The 17,424-nt window shown below is 44.7% G+C and overlaps 1 protein-coding gene across 3 annotated transcripts in view; it reads right to left on the reverse strand.

Moving 5' to 3' along the window:
- LOC120044924 (integrin alpha-1-like) overlaps positions 1-17,424 on the reverse strand; it is an 85,220-nt gene that overhangs the window by 22,777 nt on the left and 45,019 nt on the right. For 2 of the 3 annotated variants that reach the window (XM_038989664.1, XM_038989662.1), the window contains exons 7-17: positions 15,799-15,947; positions 15,246-15,396; positions 13,821-13,995; positions 13,404-13,477; positions 11,661-11,805; positions 9,550-9,692; positions 6,004-6,147; positions 4,547-4,807; positions 4,270-4,400; positions 392-567; positions 43-188 (exon numbers count right to left, since the gene is read on the reverse strand). In XM_038989664.1, coding sequence (XP_038845592.1) covers positions 43-188; positions 392-567; positions 4,270-4,400; positions 4,547-4,807; positions 6,004-6,147; positions 9,550-9,692; positions 11,661-11,805; positions 13,404-13,477; positions 13,821-13,995; positions 15,246-15,396; positions 15,799-15,947 — 1,695 coding nt within the window. The remainder of the gene's footprint in view (positions 1-42; positions 189-391; positions 568-4,269; positions 4,401-4,546; positions 4,808-6,003; positions 6,148-9,549; positions 9,693-11,660; positions 11,806-13,403; positions 13,478-13,820; positions 13,996-15,245; positions 15,397-15,798; positions 15,948-17,424) is intronic. The other variant, XM_038989663.1, reaches the window with a different exon arrangement.

Genomic DNA, 17,424 nt, shown 5'->3' on the forward strand with positions numbered 1-17,424 from the left:
CTCTCCATGTTGACCAGGCTGATTGAGGAAGGATTTACTTGCCTTCATGGCAAAGGAATGCTCCAGACACAGAGCATCTATGATGTTGGCGGTGACCTGGACCTTCCTCTCACTCTTCTCGTCAGGGTTGACAAACGCTGCCCTCGACTTTGCCCTCAGAGAGTCCAGAGTCAGGTTGTACTTAATGGCTGAAACACAACAAACACCAAACTTTCTTATATTTCCCAGGTTTTCCAGAAATCCTGGAGAAAAGACTGTCTGGTTTACAGTTGATATTTTACTCCTTTAGTAGATGCTCTTATCCAGAGTCAGTTACAATCATGGCATTTAATTGAAGTGTTTACACTGTAAACATTCAAACATACTGGAAGTGTGTTTATCAGACTCTCACCTGTGCCCAAGTTAGTGTGGTCCTTCTCAGACTTGACACTGTAGTTAAAGCAGACCCTGGTCTTCACACACACGGTGGCTCTCTCACCCAGCACACAGTCTTCAGAGGGCTGCTGTAGGTTGATCTTGTTTGGGTCAAAGGTCATGTTAGCATAAAGCTCAGCAACATCCTTCGACCTGGATGACAAACAACAGAAATTCAGAAACTTGTAACTGGCATATGAAACTGTTACAATAATCAATGAACTGTGAATTAAACAAAACATTTTTTTATCTACAAAAATATAAAGAGGAGAAGCCAAAACGGTATAGCTATAGTTCTTTATACAGTAAACCTCAAAATCAAATGAAAAGCACATTATTAATTTATTATGTAAAGATGTGTGCAAGCACTCTATAAACCACGTCGCCGGTCATTTAAATCTTCAACAAAAAGGGTCAGATGACAATTAGGGGAAAGAAAAAATAAATCTATTGAAGCTCCCTCTGAGGAGATCTGTGGTGCTCTCCATCCTGATTGCTCCAGGAAAGTATGTGATAAGAGGGAGAGTCTCTACAAAAGGATCCATAGCCAAGTTATACAGTGCATTCGGAAAGTATTCAGGCCCCTTGAATTGTTCCATATTTTGTTACATTACATCCTTATTCTAAAATGGATTAAATACCCCATAAATATCAGAAAACTGAAATATCACATTTACAAAAGTATTCAGACCCTTTACTCAGTACTTTGTCAAAGCACCTGTGGCAGCGATTACAGCCTTTGAGTCTTCTTGAGTATGACTTGGCACACCTGTATTTGGGGAGTTTCACCCATTCTTCTCTGCAGATCCTCTCAAGCTCTGTCGGGTTGGATGGGGAGCGTCGCTGCACAGCTATATTCAGCTCTCTCCAGAGATGTTCGATAGGGTTCAAGTCTGGGCTGTGGCTGGGCCACTCAAGGACATTCAGAGACTTTTTATTATTATTATTATTTATTTTTTCTGTGGTGGATCAGCTTTAATATTGCAGAAAGATGGTTGCTTCCATCAATGAAATTGTCTACATCATTTCCAATCCCATTCAGTCCCATTCAGAGACTTGCCCCCAAGCCACTCCTGCATCGGTTTGGCTGTGTGCTTAGGGTCGTTGTCCTGTTGGAAGGTGAACCTTCGCTCCAGTCTAAGGTCCTGAGCGCTCTGGAGGATGTTTTTATCAAGAATCTCTGTGCTTTGCTCTGTTCATCTTTCCCTCAAACCTGACTAGTCTCCTAGTCCCTGCTGCTGAAAAACATCCCTACAGCATGATGCTGCCACCACCATGCTTCACAGTAGGGATGGTGCCAGGTTTCCTCCAGACGTGACACTTGACATTCAGGCCAAAGAGTTCAATCTTGGTTTCAGTAGACCAGAGAATCTTGTTTCTCATGGTCTGAGAGTCTTTTAGGTGCCTTTAGGCAAACTCCAAGCAGGCTGTCATGTGCCTTTTACTGAGTAGCTTCCATCTGGCCACTCTACCATGAAGGCCTGATTAGTGGAATGCTGCAGAGATGGTTGTCCTTCTGGAAGGTTCTCCCAGGCTGACAGTTCTCCCAGTTCTGTCAGCCTGACCATCGGGTTCTTGGTCACTTCCCTGACCAAGACCCTTCTCCCCTGATTGCTCAGTTTGGCCGGGTTGCCAGCTCTAGGATGAGTTTTGGTGGTTCCAAACTTTTTCCATTTAAGAATGATGGAGGCCACTGTGTTCTTGGAGACCTTCAATGCTGCATACATTTTTGGTACCCTTCCCCAGATCTGTGCCTTGACAGAATCCTGTCTCAGAGCTCTACGGACAATTCCTTCGACCTCATGGCTTGCTTTTTGCTCTGACATGCTCTGTCAACTGTGCGACCTTATATAGACAGGTGTGTATCTTTCCAAATCATGTCCAATTAATTGAATTAACCACAGGTGGACTCCAATCCAGTTGTAGAAACATCTGAAAGATGATCAATGGAAACAGGATGCACCTGAACTCAATTTTGAGTCTCATAGAAAAGGGTCTGAATACTTAGGTTTAAGGGGGAAAAAATGCAATACTTTTCCAAAACTTTCTATAAAAATGTTTTCACTTTGCCATTATGGGGTATTGTGTGTAGATTGATGAAGGGAAACAATTATGTAATCAATTTTGGAATAAGGCTGTAACGTAACAAAATGGGGAAAAGGGTATTGGGTCTGAATACTTTCCGAATGCACTGTCTCCAGCTGCAGTATCAAACTGTTAGGGCCACTGCCATGGATGCTCTGGAATTAGGGAGTGACTCTCTAACTATCTACAGTGACGTTCTGTTAAGCAGAGTAGTCACTCCCACTCTCTCTACAGCCATGCTCTGTTAAGCAGAGGAGTGACTCCCACTCTCTCTACAGCCATGCTCTGTTAAGCAGAGGAGTGACTCCCACTCTCTCTATAGCCATGCTCTGTTAAGCAGAGGAGTGACTCCCACTCTCTCTACAGCCATGCTCTGTTAAGCAGAGGAGTGACTCCCACTCTCTCTACAGCCATGCTCTGTTAAGCAGAGGAGTGACTCCCGCTCTCTCTACAGCCATGCTCTGTTAAGCAGAGGAGTGACTCCCACTCTCTCTACAGCCATGCTCTGTTAAGCAGAGGAGTGACTCCCACTCTCTCTACAGCCATGCTCTGTTAAGCAGAGGAGTGACTCCCACTCTCTCTATAGCCATGCTCTGTTAAGCAGAGGAGTGACTCCCACTCTCTCTACAGCCATGCTCTGTTAAGCAGAGGAGTGACTCCCACTCTCTCTACAGCCATGCTCTGTTAAGCAGAGGAGTGACTCCCACTCTCTCTACAGCCATGCTCTGTTAAGCAGAGGAGTGACTCCCACTCTCTCTATAGCCATGCTCTGTTAAGCAGAGGAGTGACTCCCACTCTCTCTACAGCCATGCTCTGTTAAGCAGAGGAGTGACTCCCGCTCTCTCTACAGCCATGCTCTGTTAAGCAGAGGAGTGACTCCCACTCTCTCTACAGCCATGCTCTGTTAAGCAGAGGAGTGACTCCCACTCTCTCTACAGCCATGCTCTGTTAAGCAGAGGAGTGACTCCCACTCTCTCTACAGCCATGCTCTGTTAAGCAGAGGAGTGACTCCCACTCTCTCTATAGCCATGCTCTGTTAAGCAGAGGAGTGACTCCCACTCTCTCTACAGCCATGCTCTGTTAAGCAGAGGAGTGACTCCCGCTCTCTCTACAGCCATGCTCTGTTAAGCAGAGGAGTGACTCCCACTCTCTCTACAGCCATGCTCTGTTAAGCAGAGGAGTGACTCCCGCTCTCTCTATAGCCATGCTCTGTTAAGCAGAGGAGTGACTCCCACTCTCTCTATAGCCATGCTCTGTTAAGCAGAGGAGTGACTCCCGCTCTCTCTATAGCCATGCTCTGTTAAGCAAAGGGCCAAGAGCCCAGGAGGAAGGGCTGCCAAATCATGTTTTAAGAGCTTTGCTTCCTGGGAGTTGGAGTTTTTCACATAGCCCTTGGTCAGCTAGGCCTGTTCCAGCTGAAACTGAGTGGGCGGATCCCTGGTCCCTGTGGTATGAAATGTTGGCTCAACTCCAGAAGAGAAGAGAAAGAGAGGAGAGGACAGGACAGGTTCCATGAGAGAAGAGGAGGAACAGGGGTTTGAACAAGGAGAGGAAGGTGTTGTTGGTTCAAATCCAGAAAGGGACACAGCTGTATAAACCAAAGTGACAGTCTTTGATAGATGAGATAATGTTATAATAATACAGTTTCGTGAGATGATATTTGAGGTTACTGCTATTACTAATAGTTCAAGTGGAGTGTGTGTGTGTGCGTGAATGTGTGTGTGTGCATGCGTGTGTTTGATACTGAACGCTGAGGCACTAAACACTCACCAGAACAGAGAAGCCCCTCCCAGCCCTCCAATGGTAATGTCTATAATTCCGTCTCCGTTCAGATCCATGACTCCGTGGATCGACTGGCCAAAGAACTTAGTCTTCACCCCGTCTCCAGGGCCTGGGATACGCTGAAACCACACCAACACACACACTTTCAGAAGGCTAACATTAACGACTCTCACTTTTACTGTGTACTCTTAATACTGTAATATTGTAATCTTACTGTAACTTACTGTAGAACAGTCGGAGAACACATGGTCTTGTCCTTCTTTACCTGCACATATTTTTCCTTGATGGTCTTCTTGGCTCCATGGTAGACGTAGACTGCCCCTTTGTGGTCGTTCTCCAGTGGCGCCCCAATGGCCACGTCCCGGTTCCCGTCCAGGTCCAGGTCACTGACCTCTGCGATGGCGGTGCCGAAGCGGGCGCCACACGGGCCGTTGGTGTTGACGATGGTGCAACCGTGGGAGTGGGCCGAGGTACAACACGTCTGGTTGTCTGGCTTCAGCGTGGTCTGGTGCTCAAATAGGCCCTTCTAGGTAGGAAGGGAGGGAGATGGAGAGACAGAGAGAGGGGGGGATAGAGAACTGTTGAGTAACAGATAGATGTTTGGTGCACATCCTTAGACTGCTGTGTCTCTGTCCCTTCATACTATAACACACAGATATATAATTCAGCAGGCTGAAGAAATTCAGCTTGGCCCCTAAAACCCTCACAAACTTTTACAGATGCACAATTGAGAGCATCCTGTTGGACTGTAACCCCGCCTGGTACGGAAACTGCAGACTTTTAAAAAGCCATCACTAGCCAGCTACCACCCGGTTACTCAACCCTGCACCTTAGAGGCTGCTGCCCTATATACATAGCCATAGAATCACTGGTCACTTTAATAATGGAACACTAGTCACTTTAATAATGTTTACATACTGTTTTACTCATTTCATATGTATATACTGTATTCAATGCCACTCCAACATTGCTCATCCTAATATTTATATAATTGTTAATACTTCTTTTACTTTTATATTTGTGTGTATTGTTGTGAATTGTTAGATAATACTGCACTGTTGGAGCTTGGAACAGAAGCATTTCACTACACCCACAATAACATCTGCTACATATATGTATGAGACCAATAAACTTTGATTTGATTTGATTTGAATTGTATTTCTATGATAACACACATACCCCCAAAGTGCACCAACAATATAGTAGTAAAGTTAAATAGTTACATTAATTATATGACCGTTTGAACATTATTTACTACCTGTCCCAGACCTGCTGTTTTCAACTCTCTACAGCAGGAGCGGTAGAGATACTCTCAATGATCGGCTATGAAAAGCCAACTGACATTTACTCCTGAGGTGCTGACCTGTTGCACCCTCGACAACCACTGTGATTATTATTATTTGACCCTGCTGGTCATCTATGAACATTTGATCATCTTGGCCATGTTCTGTTATAATCTCCACCCGGCACAGCCAGAAGAGGACTGGCCACCCCTCATAGCCTGGTTCCTCTCTAGGTTTCTTCCTAGGTTCTGGCCTTTCTAGGGAGTTTTTCCTAGCCACCGTGCTTCTACACCTGCATTGCTTGCTGTTTGGGGTTATAGGCTGGGTTTCTGTACAGCACTTTGTGACATCAGCTGATGTAGGAAGGGCTTTATAAATACATTTGACTGACTGATTGATTGATGAATCAGGTCAACTACACACACAGTACACCACACACCTCATTGAGTTTGTAGACGTAAACCTGTCCCTGTTCCTCCCTCTCTGGGCCCATGAACATAGGAGCTCCCACCAGCAGGATGTCTGTGTAGGAGTCCTGGTCAACATCCACCGTCTGGAGCACGCTGCCAAAGTAGGAGCCAATCTACAGGAGATAAACAGAGGTCAAAGTAGGAGACAATCTACAGGAGACAGATGGAGGTCAAAGTAGGAGACAATCAACAGGAGACAGATGGAGGTCAAAGTAGGAGACAATCTACAGGAGACAGATGGAGGTCAAAGTAGGAGACAATCAACAGGAGACAGACGGAGGTCAAAGTAGGAGACAATCTACAGGAGACAGACAGAGGTCAAAGTAGGAGACAATCAACAGGAGACAGACGGAGGTCAAAGTAGGAGACAATCTACAGGAGACAGATGGAGGTCAAAGTAGGAGACAATCTACAGGAGATAAACAGAGGTCAAAGTAGGAGACAATCAACAGGAGACAGACAGAGGTCAAAGTAGGAGACAATCAACAGGAGACAGACAGAGGTCAAAGTAGGAGACAATCAACAGGAGACAGACGGAGGTCAAAGTAGGAGACAATCAACAGGAGACAGACAGAGGTCAAAGTAGGAGACAATCAACAGGAGACAGACAGAGGTCAAAGTAGGAGACAATCTACAGGAGACAGATGGAGGTCAAAGTAGGAGACAATCTACAGGAGACAGATGGAGATCAAAGTAGGAGACAATCTACAGGAGACAGATGGAGGTCAAAGTAGGAGACAATCTACAGGAGACAGATGGAGGTCAAAGTAGGAGACAATCAACAGGAGACAGATGGAGGTCACAGTAGGAGACAATCTACAGGAGACAGATGGAGGTCACAGTAGGAGACAATCTACAGGAGACAGATGGAGGTCAAAGTAGGAGACAATCTACAGGAGACAGATGGAGGTCACACTACGTTATAATCACTCAGCCTGAAATAGAAACGCGGTGTGAGATGCTTTCATTTAATTAAGCTATAATGTCAGAGGGGATGTGGTATGTGGTATATACACTGAGTGTACAAAACATTAAGAACACCTGCTCTTTCCATAGACCAGGTGCAACTCAATATTAGGAAGGTGTTCCTAATGTTTGGTATACTCAGCGTGGAGTGCAACGTGGAGTCAATCAAATGTATTTATAAAGCCCTTTTTACATCAGCCCATGTCTATACAGCGCTGTACAGAAACCCAGCCTAAAACCCCAAACAGCAAGCAATGCAGATGTAGAAGAACGGTGGCTTGGAAAAACTCCCTAGAAAGGCCGGAACCTAAGAAGAAACCAGGCTCTGAGGGGTGGCCAGTCCTCTTCTGGAGTGCCTGGACACAGCCCTTAGCCATGGTATATTGTCTCATATACCACAGCTTTAAGCCACTCAGCATCCAGGGCTTGAACAACCCAGTTTATAATACACTGCTCAAAAAAATAAAGGGAACACTTAAACAACACAATGTAACTCCAAGTCAATCACACTTCTGTGAAATCAAACTGTCCACTTAGGAAGCAACACTGATTGACAATAAATTTCACATGCTGTTGTGCAAATGGAATAGACAAAAGGTGGAAATTATAGGCAATTAGCAAGACACCCCCAAAAAAGGAGTGATTCTGCAGGTGGTGACCACAGACCACTTCTCAGTTCCTATGCTTCCTGGCTGATGTTTTGGTCACTTTTGAATGCTGGCGGTGCTCTCACTCTAGTGGTAGCATGAGACGGAGTCTACAACCCACACAAGTGGCTCAGGTAGTGCAGTTCATCCAGGATGGCACATCAATGCGAGCTGTGGCAAAAAGGTTTGCTGTGTCTGTCAGCGTAGTGTCCAGAGCATGGAGGCGCTACCAGGAGACAGGCCAGTACATCAGGAGACGTGGAGGAGGCCGTAGGAGGGCAACAACCCAGCAGCAGGACCGCTACCTCCGCCTTTGTGCAAGGAGGTGCACTGCCAGCGCCCTGCAAAATGACCTCCAGCAGGCCACAAATGTGGATGTGTCAGCATATGGTCTCACAAGGGGTCTGAGGATCTCATCTCGGTACCTAATGGCAGTCAGGCTACCTCTGGCGAGCACATGGAGGGCTGTGCGGCCCCACAAAGAAATGCCACCCCACACCATGACTGACCCATCGCCAAACCGGTCATGCTGGAGGATGTTGCAGGCAGCAGAACGTTCTCCACGGCGTCTCCAAACTTTGTCACGTCTGTCACATGTGCTCATGTGCTCAGTGTGAACCTGCTTTCATCTGTGAAGAGCACAGGGCGCCAGTGGCGAATTTGCCAATCTTGGTGTTCTCTGGCAAATGCCAAACGTCCTGCACGGTGTTGGGCTGTAAGCACAACCCCCACCTGTGGACGTCGGGCCCTCATACCACCCTCATGGAGTCTGTTTCTGACCGTTTGAGCAGACACATGCACATTTGTGGCCTGCTAGAGGTCATTTTGCAGGGCGCTGGCAGTGCACCTCCTTGCACAAAGGCGGAGGTAGCGGTCCTGCTGCTGGGTTGTTGCCCTCCTACGGCCTCCTCCACGTCTCCTGATGTACTGGCCTGTCTCCTGGTAGCGCCTCCATGCTCTGGACACTACGCTGACAGACACAGCAAACCTTTTTGCCACAGCTCGCATTGATGTGCCATCCTGGATGAACTGCACTACCTGAGCCACTTGTGTGGGTTGTAGACTCCGTCTCATGCTACCACTAGAGTGAGAGCACCGCCAGCATTCAAAAGTGACCAAAACATCAGCCAGGAAGCATAGGAACTGAGAAGTGGTCTGTGGTCACCACCTGCAGAATCACTCCTTTTTTGGGGGTGTCTTGCTAATTGCCTATAATTTCCACCTTTTGTCTATTCCATTTGCACAACAGCATGTGAAATTTATTGTCAATCAGTGTTGCTTCCTAAGTGGACAGTTTGATTTCACAGAAGTGTGATTGACTTGGAGTTACATTGTGTTGTTTAAGTGTTCCCTTTATTTTTTTGAGCAGTGTATAACTAGGCAAGTCAGTTAAGTTAATTCTTATTTACAATGACTGCATACCCTGGCCAAACCTGGACGACACTGGGCCAATTGTGCACCACTCTATGGGACTCCAAATCACAGCCAGATGTGATACAACCTGGATTTTAAACAGGGACTATAGTGACACCTCTTGCACTGAGATACAGTGCCTTAGACCACTGCGCCACTCAGGAGCCCACTATAATCTTAACCTCTACTGAATCTCAAACTAAAGTAGAAACACGGTATGAGCTCATGCCTTGACATCAGGGACCTAATCTGAATTTTATGCTTTCAAATACAATTAGGGACCTAATTGTAGTATTTCAGTGCATTTCTATTTAATGTATACGAATTATGTCCTCAACCAGTTTGTGTCGCGTTGGTTACAGAATGTATAGTCTCTTCCCACACTGCGGTGTCTAACCCTAACCCATGAGTTTGGCAAAGCAACCTACATAATGTAAAGATGTGTATTATGACGATGGTGGAAGATTGATGAATGACAACTGAACACACCTGCTCTCCTTTCAGTACTTGTGTGACTGTGATGATTTCCCCATCCAGTTTGTACACGATGACTCTGCCTGTGTGGTTGTACCGCGGTGCTCCTGTGATGTATAATACACCATTAGGGGTTGAGGCTGACTGTACGGCATAACCTGCAGGGAGGGCAGACACACACACATATTAGAGCAGTTTATGATCGCAGCTTAAGGACAGAGCATGTCCCTATTAGTGGGTTATTTTAGTGTGTCTTCCTCCTGGCATTAGTTCACTTTAGTCTGTGACCTTGGGACTATAAGGTTCTATGTGCGCAAAGCATAGTTCTGAGATATTGAGCATACATGTTTTCACATACCAGATCTCAAAACTGTTTTGTAGTGAATTCTTCTTTCTTAACCCATTAAGGTCCTCACCTAAAGTGCAGAGTTTCAAAATCCTGAGACATTTGTAAATCCGTTTTTTTTCGGGGGGTGTAATCGCAGATAGATCCTTATGGCTCTGAAATGTCAATCTGGGTTGAGCCATATGGTTCTATTTGACATTTCTGAATTAGACATGTCTGTTTTCAAGAAAACTGTAGCTATTTGAATCCAGAAATGATAGAATAACACTATTTTACCACGATAGTCAGAACACATCATCGAATACATAAATAAATGCATTATGATCATCAGACAAATTACTGTTATCACTGAACAACGATGTGACAACAGGGAGATGGCAAAGACGTGTTCTGATTGGTCCGTCTGTATTTGTTCAGGCTTGTGATTGGATTGCAGATAAAAACTTATAGCGCCAAGTTCAAATGAGTTTATGCAGACAGAACTTTCTAGTAAAAAATTATTTTACCTTAAAATGTACTTTAAATAAATCTAACTTCACAGATATGAAGAAGCATCTCAAGATCACTTTTTTGCCAATAATGTCAGCTAGAACCTTATAGTCCCAAGGTCTCGAGGAAGCAGTAAAACATTGAAGAACAGAGAGGAGTGTGTGTGTGTGTGTGTGTGTGTGTGTGTGTGTGTGTGTGTGTGTGTGTGTGTGTGTGTGTGTGTGTGTGTGTGTGTGTGTGTGTGTGTGTGTGTGTGTGTGTGTGTGTGTGTGTGTGTGTGTGTCACAGTGTCTGTGTGTGTCACAGTGTCTGTGTGTGTCACAGTGTCTGTGTGTGTGTGGTTCATTCTCTGAGCACTGTACCGAAGAGAGTTTTTAATGATCTGCTGTAACTCTGCCAGTGTTTGAGTTTGTTTGAAACGAACAACCACACAGATTGTTCTCGATGACACTTTAATTAAATAACATTATTCTTGAATCCCTCACAGCGTCTTCACTGTGGCCCAATGCCCCTTGTGCCCCCTACTGCTGGTCAGGTGTATTTATTTGAATGATAGGTATGATGTGCAATGAATGGATTGCATTTTAAGGTCGAAATGTGAAATTAATATGGTTGATTTTTAAGGTTTGGGAGAAGTGCAGTGAATAGTGCCACTTTTTAGGATGTCAACATAAATTAATGTATTTATTTTAATTTTGTCTTGCCTTTTAATCATTATATGTGTTATTGTTTTAACCATCAAGGACCACTTTGGAAACAAACATTTTAATTAATACTTTTAATTGATGTCCTCTGGGTCCACATTGTACATTTTGTTGTATCGGTTTGTTACCCAAAGTAAATTCAATTCAATTCAAAAAGTACTAGTGGGTGAGGTGTGCTACTGTTAACCCTGTGTGTCTGTTATTTCAGTTAGAGTATAAGCATGTCAGCATCCCAAAAGCCACCCTTTTCCCTATATAGTGCACTACACTTGACCAGGGCCCATAGCACTCTGGTCAAAAGTAGAGCAATATAAATGGAACAGGATGCCATATGGGATGCAGTCCATGTTTCTGTCTATTTCAGAGTAATGGTGCTGGACCTGTGCTGTTTATACAGGAGCTGGGAGGCACTAAGGACTTGGACCACTGTCCAGTTTCCAGTGCCAGTACAGGTTGTCATTGGATCACTGTCCAGTTTCCAGTGCCATTACAGGCTCTCATTGTATCACTGTCCAGTTTCCAGTGCCAGTACAGGTTGTCATTGGACCACTGTCCAGTATCCATTGCCAGTACTGATATGTACTTACCCACGTACCCCGCCAGGCTCTCCTTCCTCTCATCCAGGGGGTCTTGGAAGTCTGCGTTTAGAGGAACCACGGTACCCTGGTCGGTATGCATCACTACTGTCCCGTTCCACTCATACGCCCCCACAGCACCCAGCATCACACCCTCCTACGAAAGAGAGAATTAGTGAATGAATTATTTAACAAATGTAAAATACATACTGAGTAGCCACACGTGAGTACAACAATAAAGTCAGATACAAAACTCAATAAAGTCAGATAAGACAACTTATTTCCATTGTGGTCCTCGTTATTAGACAGGCAACAGACTGACAAGCGCATAGAGATACTAGGCAGCTCATCTCCTGTCTTTGTAATGGCGTCTTCTGTGACAGCATTGGCAGCGCCATTGAGGGCCTCTATCCAACTCTATGGGACAGCTATGCTACAGCACAGGAAACATGAAGAGATCCCACAGGAAGTGGAAAAGTCTCAGTGGAGTAGAGCTAAATGGGACCAGAGTCACAATGCACCGTGTCAAGAAGACTCTGTTGCGGTAGATACAGGAAGACAGGGTAAAGTATTTCACAAGAGGGAGATGTTCTTCGAGTATGAGTGAGACTGGGGTTGGACACAGGGCTTACCATAAGTGCCATGGGATCTTTAGTGACCACAGAGATTCAGGACACCCGCTTAACATCCCATCTGAAAGACAGCACCCTACACAGGGCACCGTCCCCAATCACTGCCCTGGGGAACTGGGATTTTTTTTTAGACACGAGGAAAGACTGCCTCCTACTGGCCCTCCAACACCACTTCCAGCAGCATCTGGTCTCCCATCCAGGGACCAACCTTGCTTAACTTCAGAGGAAAGCCAGCAGTGGGATGCAGGGTGGTATGCTGCTGGCCCTGTATGTCTGGGTCTATAAACATTGCGTAAGTGATATGAGGCATGGGCAGGGGAGGAGAATGCAGGGGAGGAAAGGTCAGGGGCCCTGATACAGCTTTAGCTGGGAGTGACGGTGTTTATACTAGGTGACGTAGGAGGAGGGGGAGAGAGAGACAGAGACGAAGGAAGAGAGGGGGAGAGAGAGAGAGAGAGAGAGAGAGAGAGAGACAGATAGAGCCGGAGGGAGAAAAAAAGAGAGAGAGAGAGCGACGCTGACTCAGGAGGACTGGAGGAGAGCATGTTTGCTCACACTCTGATGAATGCACCCAAAGTTTGGACATCCTTTCACAGAAAATACATATATTTTTAGTTCTTCCCTTTCTTCCCCCATAGCACAGCACAGGTCTCTCTGGGCTGAGAGAGAAAAGAGGGTCCTTACGTCTCCAGAACATTTGTTGGATCACAGTGAAACAGGGATAGATGAGATGGTGAATGACAGATAACACAACATACACCATCGTTCTGTACTGTATCTGACTGGAGGCGATCAGTGGGCAGTAACACATTCACAAACATGTGATCTCCTATAAACTGATCCCCATGGTAATATGCTGCACATTATTAAAATAAAGTATTTTGAAATATATATTTTTTAAATAAATTCTTGCAACTATTGCCTCCGGGTGTTTTGGTTTTTGGGAAAGAAGACTTGCATATTTTAAAACCCTTTTTCTTTTAACAGTGTAGGGCAGTGGAGTGCAGGGGTGGAAACAAGAGAAGATGTGCGGGCACTGAAACTATCCTGGATTACAGTTAGAGTTAGTATGAGTTAGTTAGTAGGACAGAGGAAAGGAAAGCAGAGATAGAAACAGACTTACTTTAGAGGTGTGGGCACTAAATCCAGCCTGGGACATCTCCATCTCAAAAGACGAGGTGTAGTTACCTGACGTTGCTGTGGAAAGGACATTCACATTGATCGGTTATTACATTATTACATGGTCTTGTTATCACAATGGGTATTAAAGACCATGTAGAGATGATATGAATCTGGTCAATTTCTCTGATCAATTTCACCAGTATTTAGGCCTGTAGAGAGGAGGAAATCTAGTGTAGAGGTTAGCATTGGGCTTCAAGTACTGTCGCCCTGACCCAGAAATGCCTTGGCTTTTTGGGTCAGCAGTATTGATGGTGCTTATTGAATGATGATGTGCTATAGTGAGTAGGTGAGAATTAACACAGCCATTTTTATCACCGAGTTCAAACATAGAACGTGATTAATGAGGGAGTCATCCTACCCTCCAAGGCAAAGATCCTGCTGCCCAGGGCGTCTACGATGTTCAGCAAGGCAAACTCATCCGACACGTTGAAGAAGTGATCTCCCACAGGATCGCTGGAGATCGACTGGATCTCCTCAATGAATTTCTTCACCTCCTTGATGCTTCTGTTGTTCCTGTTGTAATCACCAAGCACCTAAAAACATATATTTATGTTTTATTTATCTAAACATTTATTTATTTATCCTACATTTTAAATGACGATATCAAGTCTGAGAAACAGTACTTAATATATACTGAGTATACAAAACATTAAGAACACCTGCTCTTTCCATGACATAGACTGACCAGGTGAATCCAGGTGAAAGCTATGATCGCTTATTGATGTCACCTGTTAAATCCACTTCAATCAGTGTAGATGAAGGGAAGGAGGCAGGTTAAAGAAGGATTTCCTTAGCCTTGAGACAATTGAGACATGGATTGTGTATGTGTGCCAATGGGCAAGATAAAATATTTAAGTGTCTTTAAACGAGGTATGGTATTTTTTATTTATTTAACCTTTAAGATAATTTAACCTTTAAAATAAGAACAAATTCTTATTTACAATGACGGTCTACACCGGTCAAACCCGGACAACGCTGGGCCAATTGTGTGCCGCCCTATGGGACTCCCAATCATGACCGGTTGTGATACAGTCTGGATTCAAACCAGGGTGTATGTAGTGACGCCTCTAGCACTGAGATGCAGTTTCTTAGACTGCTGCGCTACTCGGGAGCCCACTCGGGAGCCCACTCGGGTATAAGGTGCCAGTCGCACCGGTTTGTGTCAAGAACTGCAACGCTGCTGTTTTTCACGCTCAACAGTCTCCTGTGTGTATCAAGAATGGTCCACCACCCAAAGGACATCCAGCCAACTTGACCCAACTGTGGGAAGCATTGGAGTCAACATGGGCCAGTATTCCAGTGGAAAACACGTGTAGAGACCATGCCCTGATGAACTGAGGCTGTTCTGAGGGCAAAAGGAGGGGGGTGCTACTCAATATTAGGAAGGTGTTCCTAATGTTTGGTATACTCAGTGTACAGAATGTGGTCCATGTAAGAAATAGGACTTGAACCCATAACCCTGGTCCTGCCGCGGCTGGAAAATTCCCAGTTAGAGGATTCCCTTCCTGCTTATTGTCTCCTGGTTCCAGGATTTCTGGAAAACCTGGGCATTTTGGGAAAGTTTTGCAACCCTTATCCTGCCTGCAACAAGCTAGCGAACCATCTAAAATAGGTGATGATGGTGTGTTTATTTGAAGTATGTCAAAGGACCTGGATGTGAGCTTGTCCTGACTACAAGGTCTGTTACAGCTCTGCTCTCACTGAGGTGAGGAATATGATGGATGAGGTATGGTGGTTATTGAGGTATTATGGCCTTACACTTTTGAGATGGCCTCATACTCACAGCGATACCGAACCTCTCGATATCGTCCTCCTCACATTCTTTGATGACCTTGTCGAGGTTATAAAAGTCATGTGACTCTCCGTCCGTCACAATTATCATGACCTTCTTGACCCCCGGCCGCGCCCCTCGCTCCACAGTGAAGGCCTCTTTCCTGAAGGGACAACAGGGTCGATCAGAGGTCAAATGTCAAAGGTCATGGCATAAGTAGTGACATGAGATGTGAAAAATAGCATTTTACATCAGATCTAGTACAACAAAGGAAAAAGTGTGTTTCCGCGTTCAGGACACACAAACCATTAGGCATTACAATATTTTATTTAATTGTATATCTATGACGCAAACACCCATTAATTCGAGACATTAAGAGAGAGCAACACCTTGAAAATACTTCATTCATTTTCACTCACTTCACACACAGTACAAGAAATAGACATGCTTAATTAACTGATTGGAACATTCAACTCAACTGAACTCAATTCAATTAAGTGGAATTGAAGTAAATTGAGCAGGACTAAACTGGACCAGACAACCCTGGTTTACTGTTGTACTGTACCTTGCAGTGTCAATTCCCAGGGCGGTCATAGTCTTGAAACCTGTTTGCTGGGGAAGTTTCTCCACTTTGGCCAGGAGGGATTGAGTGGTATCAAACTGGCTGAGGTTGACATTGTGAGTGACTTCCTCTCCATACGACACAATGCCCACCTGGAACAGAAATCTTATATTCAGACAGACGGACACTCACTCAAATACTCATCTCATCTTACTCACTCTCTTCCCTTCAACCTCCTTTACCCACATCTCACTCTCTCCAATTCCCTCTTTTCTAACTGTCCCTTCATGTGACACACTTCAATGCTCCGAGACAGTCTGGTTTGGGAGTATTTGTGGTTTGGTCTGGTGATTCTAATGTGATGTCATTCTCTTTATAAAGCAGGGAGGATACTTATCCGGCTATGGAATATGTGATCTACAAAGGGAGAACTTCATAGGACAATATTTTCCAGCGCCGCACAGAGGAAAATGGTTATTTCACCATTAAACTAAACCACTGTGAACCAGCTCCTCTCCAGGGTCCGGGGTATTCTGAAGAGGAATCTCTACATAATGCCCTTGGACATTAAACTAATAACAGTATGGATGATGATTTAACAGTGGTTATTGTGAGACTAATGAACAATGAATAGATGATCACAATAATCATAGAACTCAAAAGCAAGACGGTGACATACTACGCTGTTAAATAATGAGAAGATAGTGAATTGCATCAGTAGAACGTGACGACCCAGTTTATCAGTGGCATGTGACGACCCAGTTTATCATTAGACTGTGACGATCCAGTTTATCAGTAGAATGTGACGATCCAGTTTATCAGTAGAATGTGACGACCCAGTTTATCAGTAGAATGTGACGACCCAGTTTATCAGTAGAATGTGATGACCCAGTTTATCAGTAGAATGTGACGACCCAGTTTATCAGTAGAATGTGACGACCCAGTTTATCAGTAGAATGTGATGACCCAGTTTATCAGTAGAATGTGACGACCCAGTTTATCAGTGGAATGTGACGATCCAGTTTATCAGTAGAATGTGACGACCCAGTTTATCAGTAGAATGTGACGACCCAGTTTATCAGTAGAATGTGACGACCCAGTTTATCAGTGGAATGTGACGATCCAGTTTATCAGTAGAATGTGACGACCCAGTTTATCAGTAGAATGTGATGACCCAGTTTATCAGTGGAATGTGACGATCCAGTTTATCAGTAGAATGTGACGACCCAGTTTATCAGTAGAATGTGACGACCCAGTTTATCAGTAGAATGTGACGACCCAGTTTATCAGTAGAATGTGACGACCCAGTTTATCAGTAGAATGTGACGACCCAGTTTATCAGTAGAATGTGACGACCCAGTTTATCAGTGGAATGTGACGACCCAGTTTATCAGTAGAATGTGACGACCCAGCTTATCAGTGGAATGTGACGACCCAGTTTATCAGTAGAATGTGACGACCCAGTTTATCAGTAGAATGTGACGACCCAGTTTATCAGTAGAATGTGACGACCCAGTTTATCAGTAGAATGTGATGACCCAGTTTATCAGTAGAATGTGACGACCCAGTTTATCAGTAGAATGTGACGACCCAGTTTATCAGTAGAATGTGACGACCCAGTTTATCAGT

The sequence above is a fragment of the Salvelinus namaycush genome, chromosome 3 (genome assembly GCF_016432855.1).
Source record: "Salvelinus namaycush isolate Seneca chromosome 3, SaNama_1.0, whole genome shotgun sequence".
Taxonomy (NCBI): domain Eukaryota; kingdom Metazoa; phylum Chordata; class Actinopteri; order Salmoniformes; family Salmonidae; genus Salvelinus; species Salvelinus namaycush.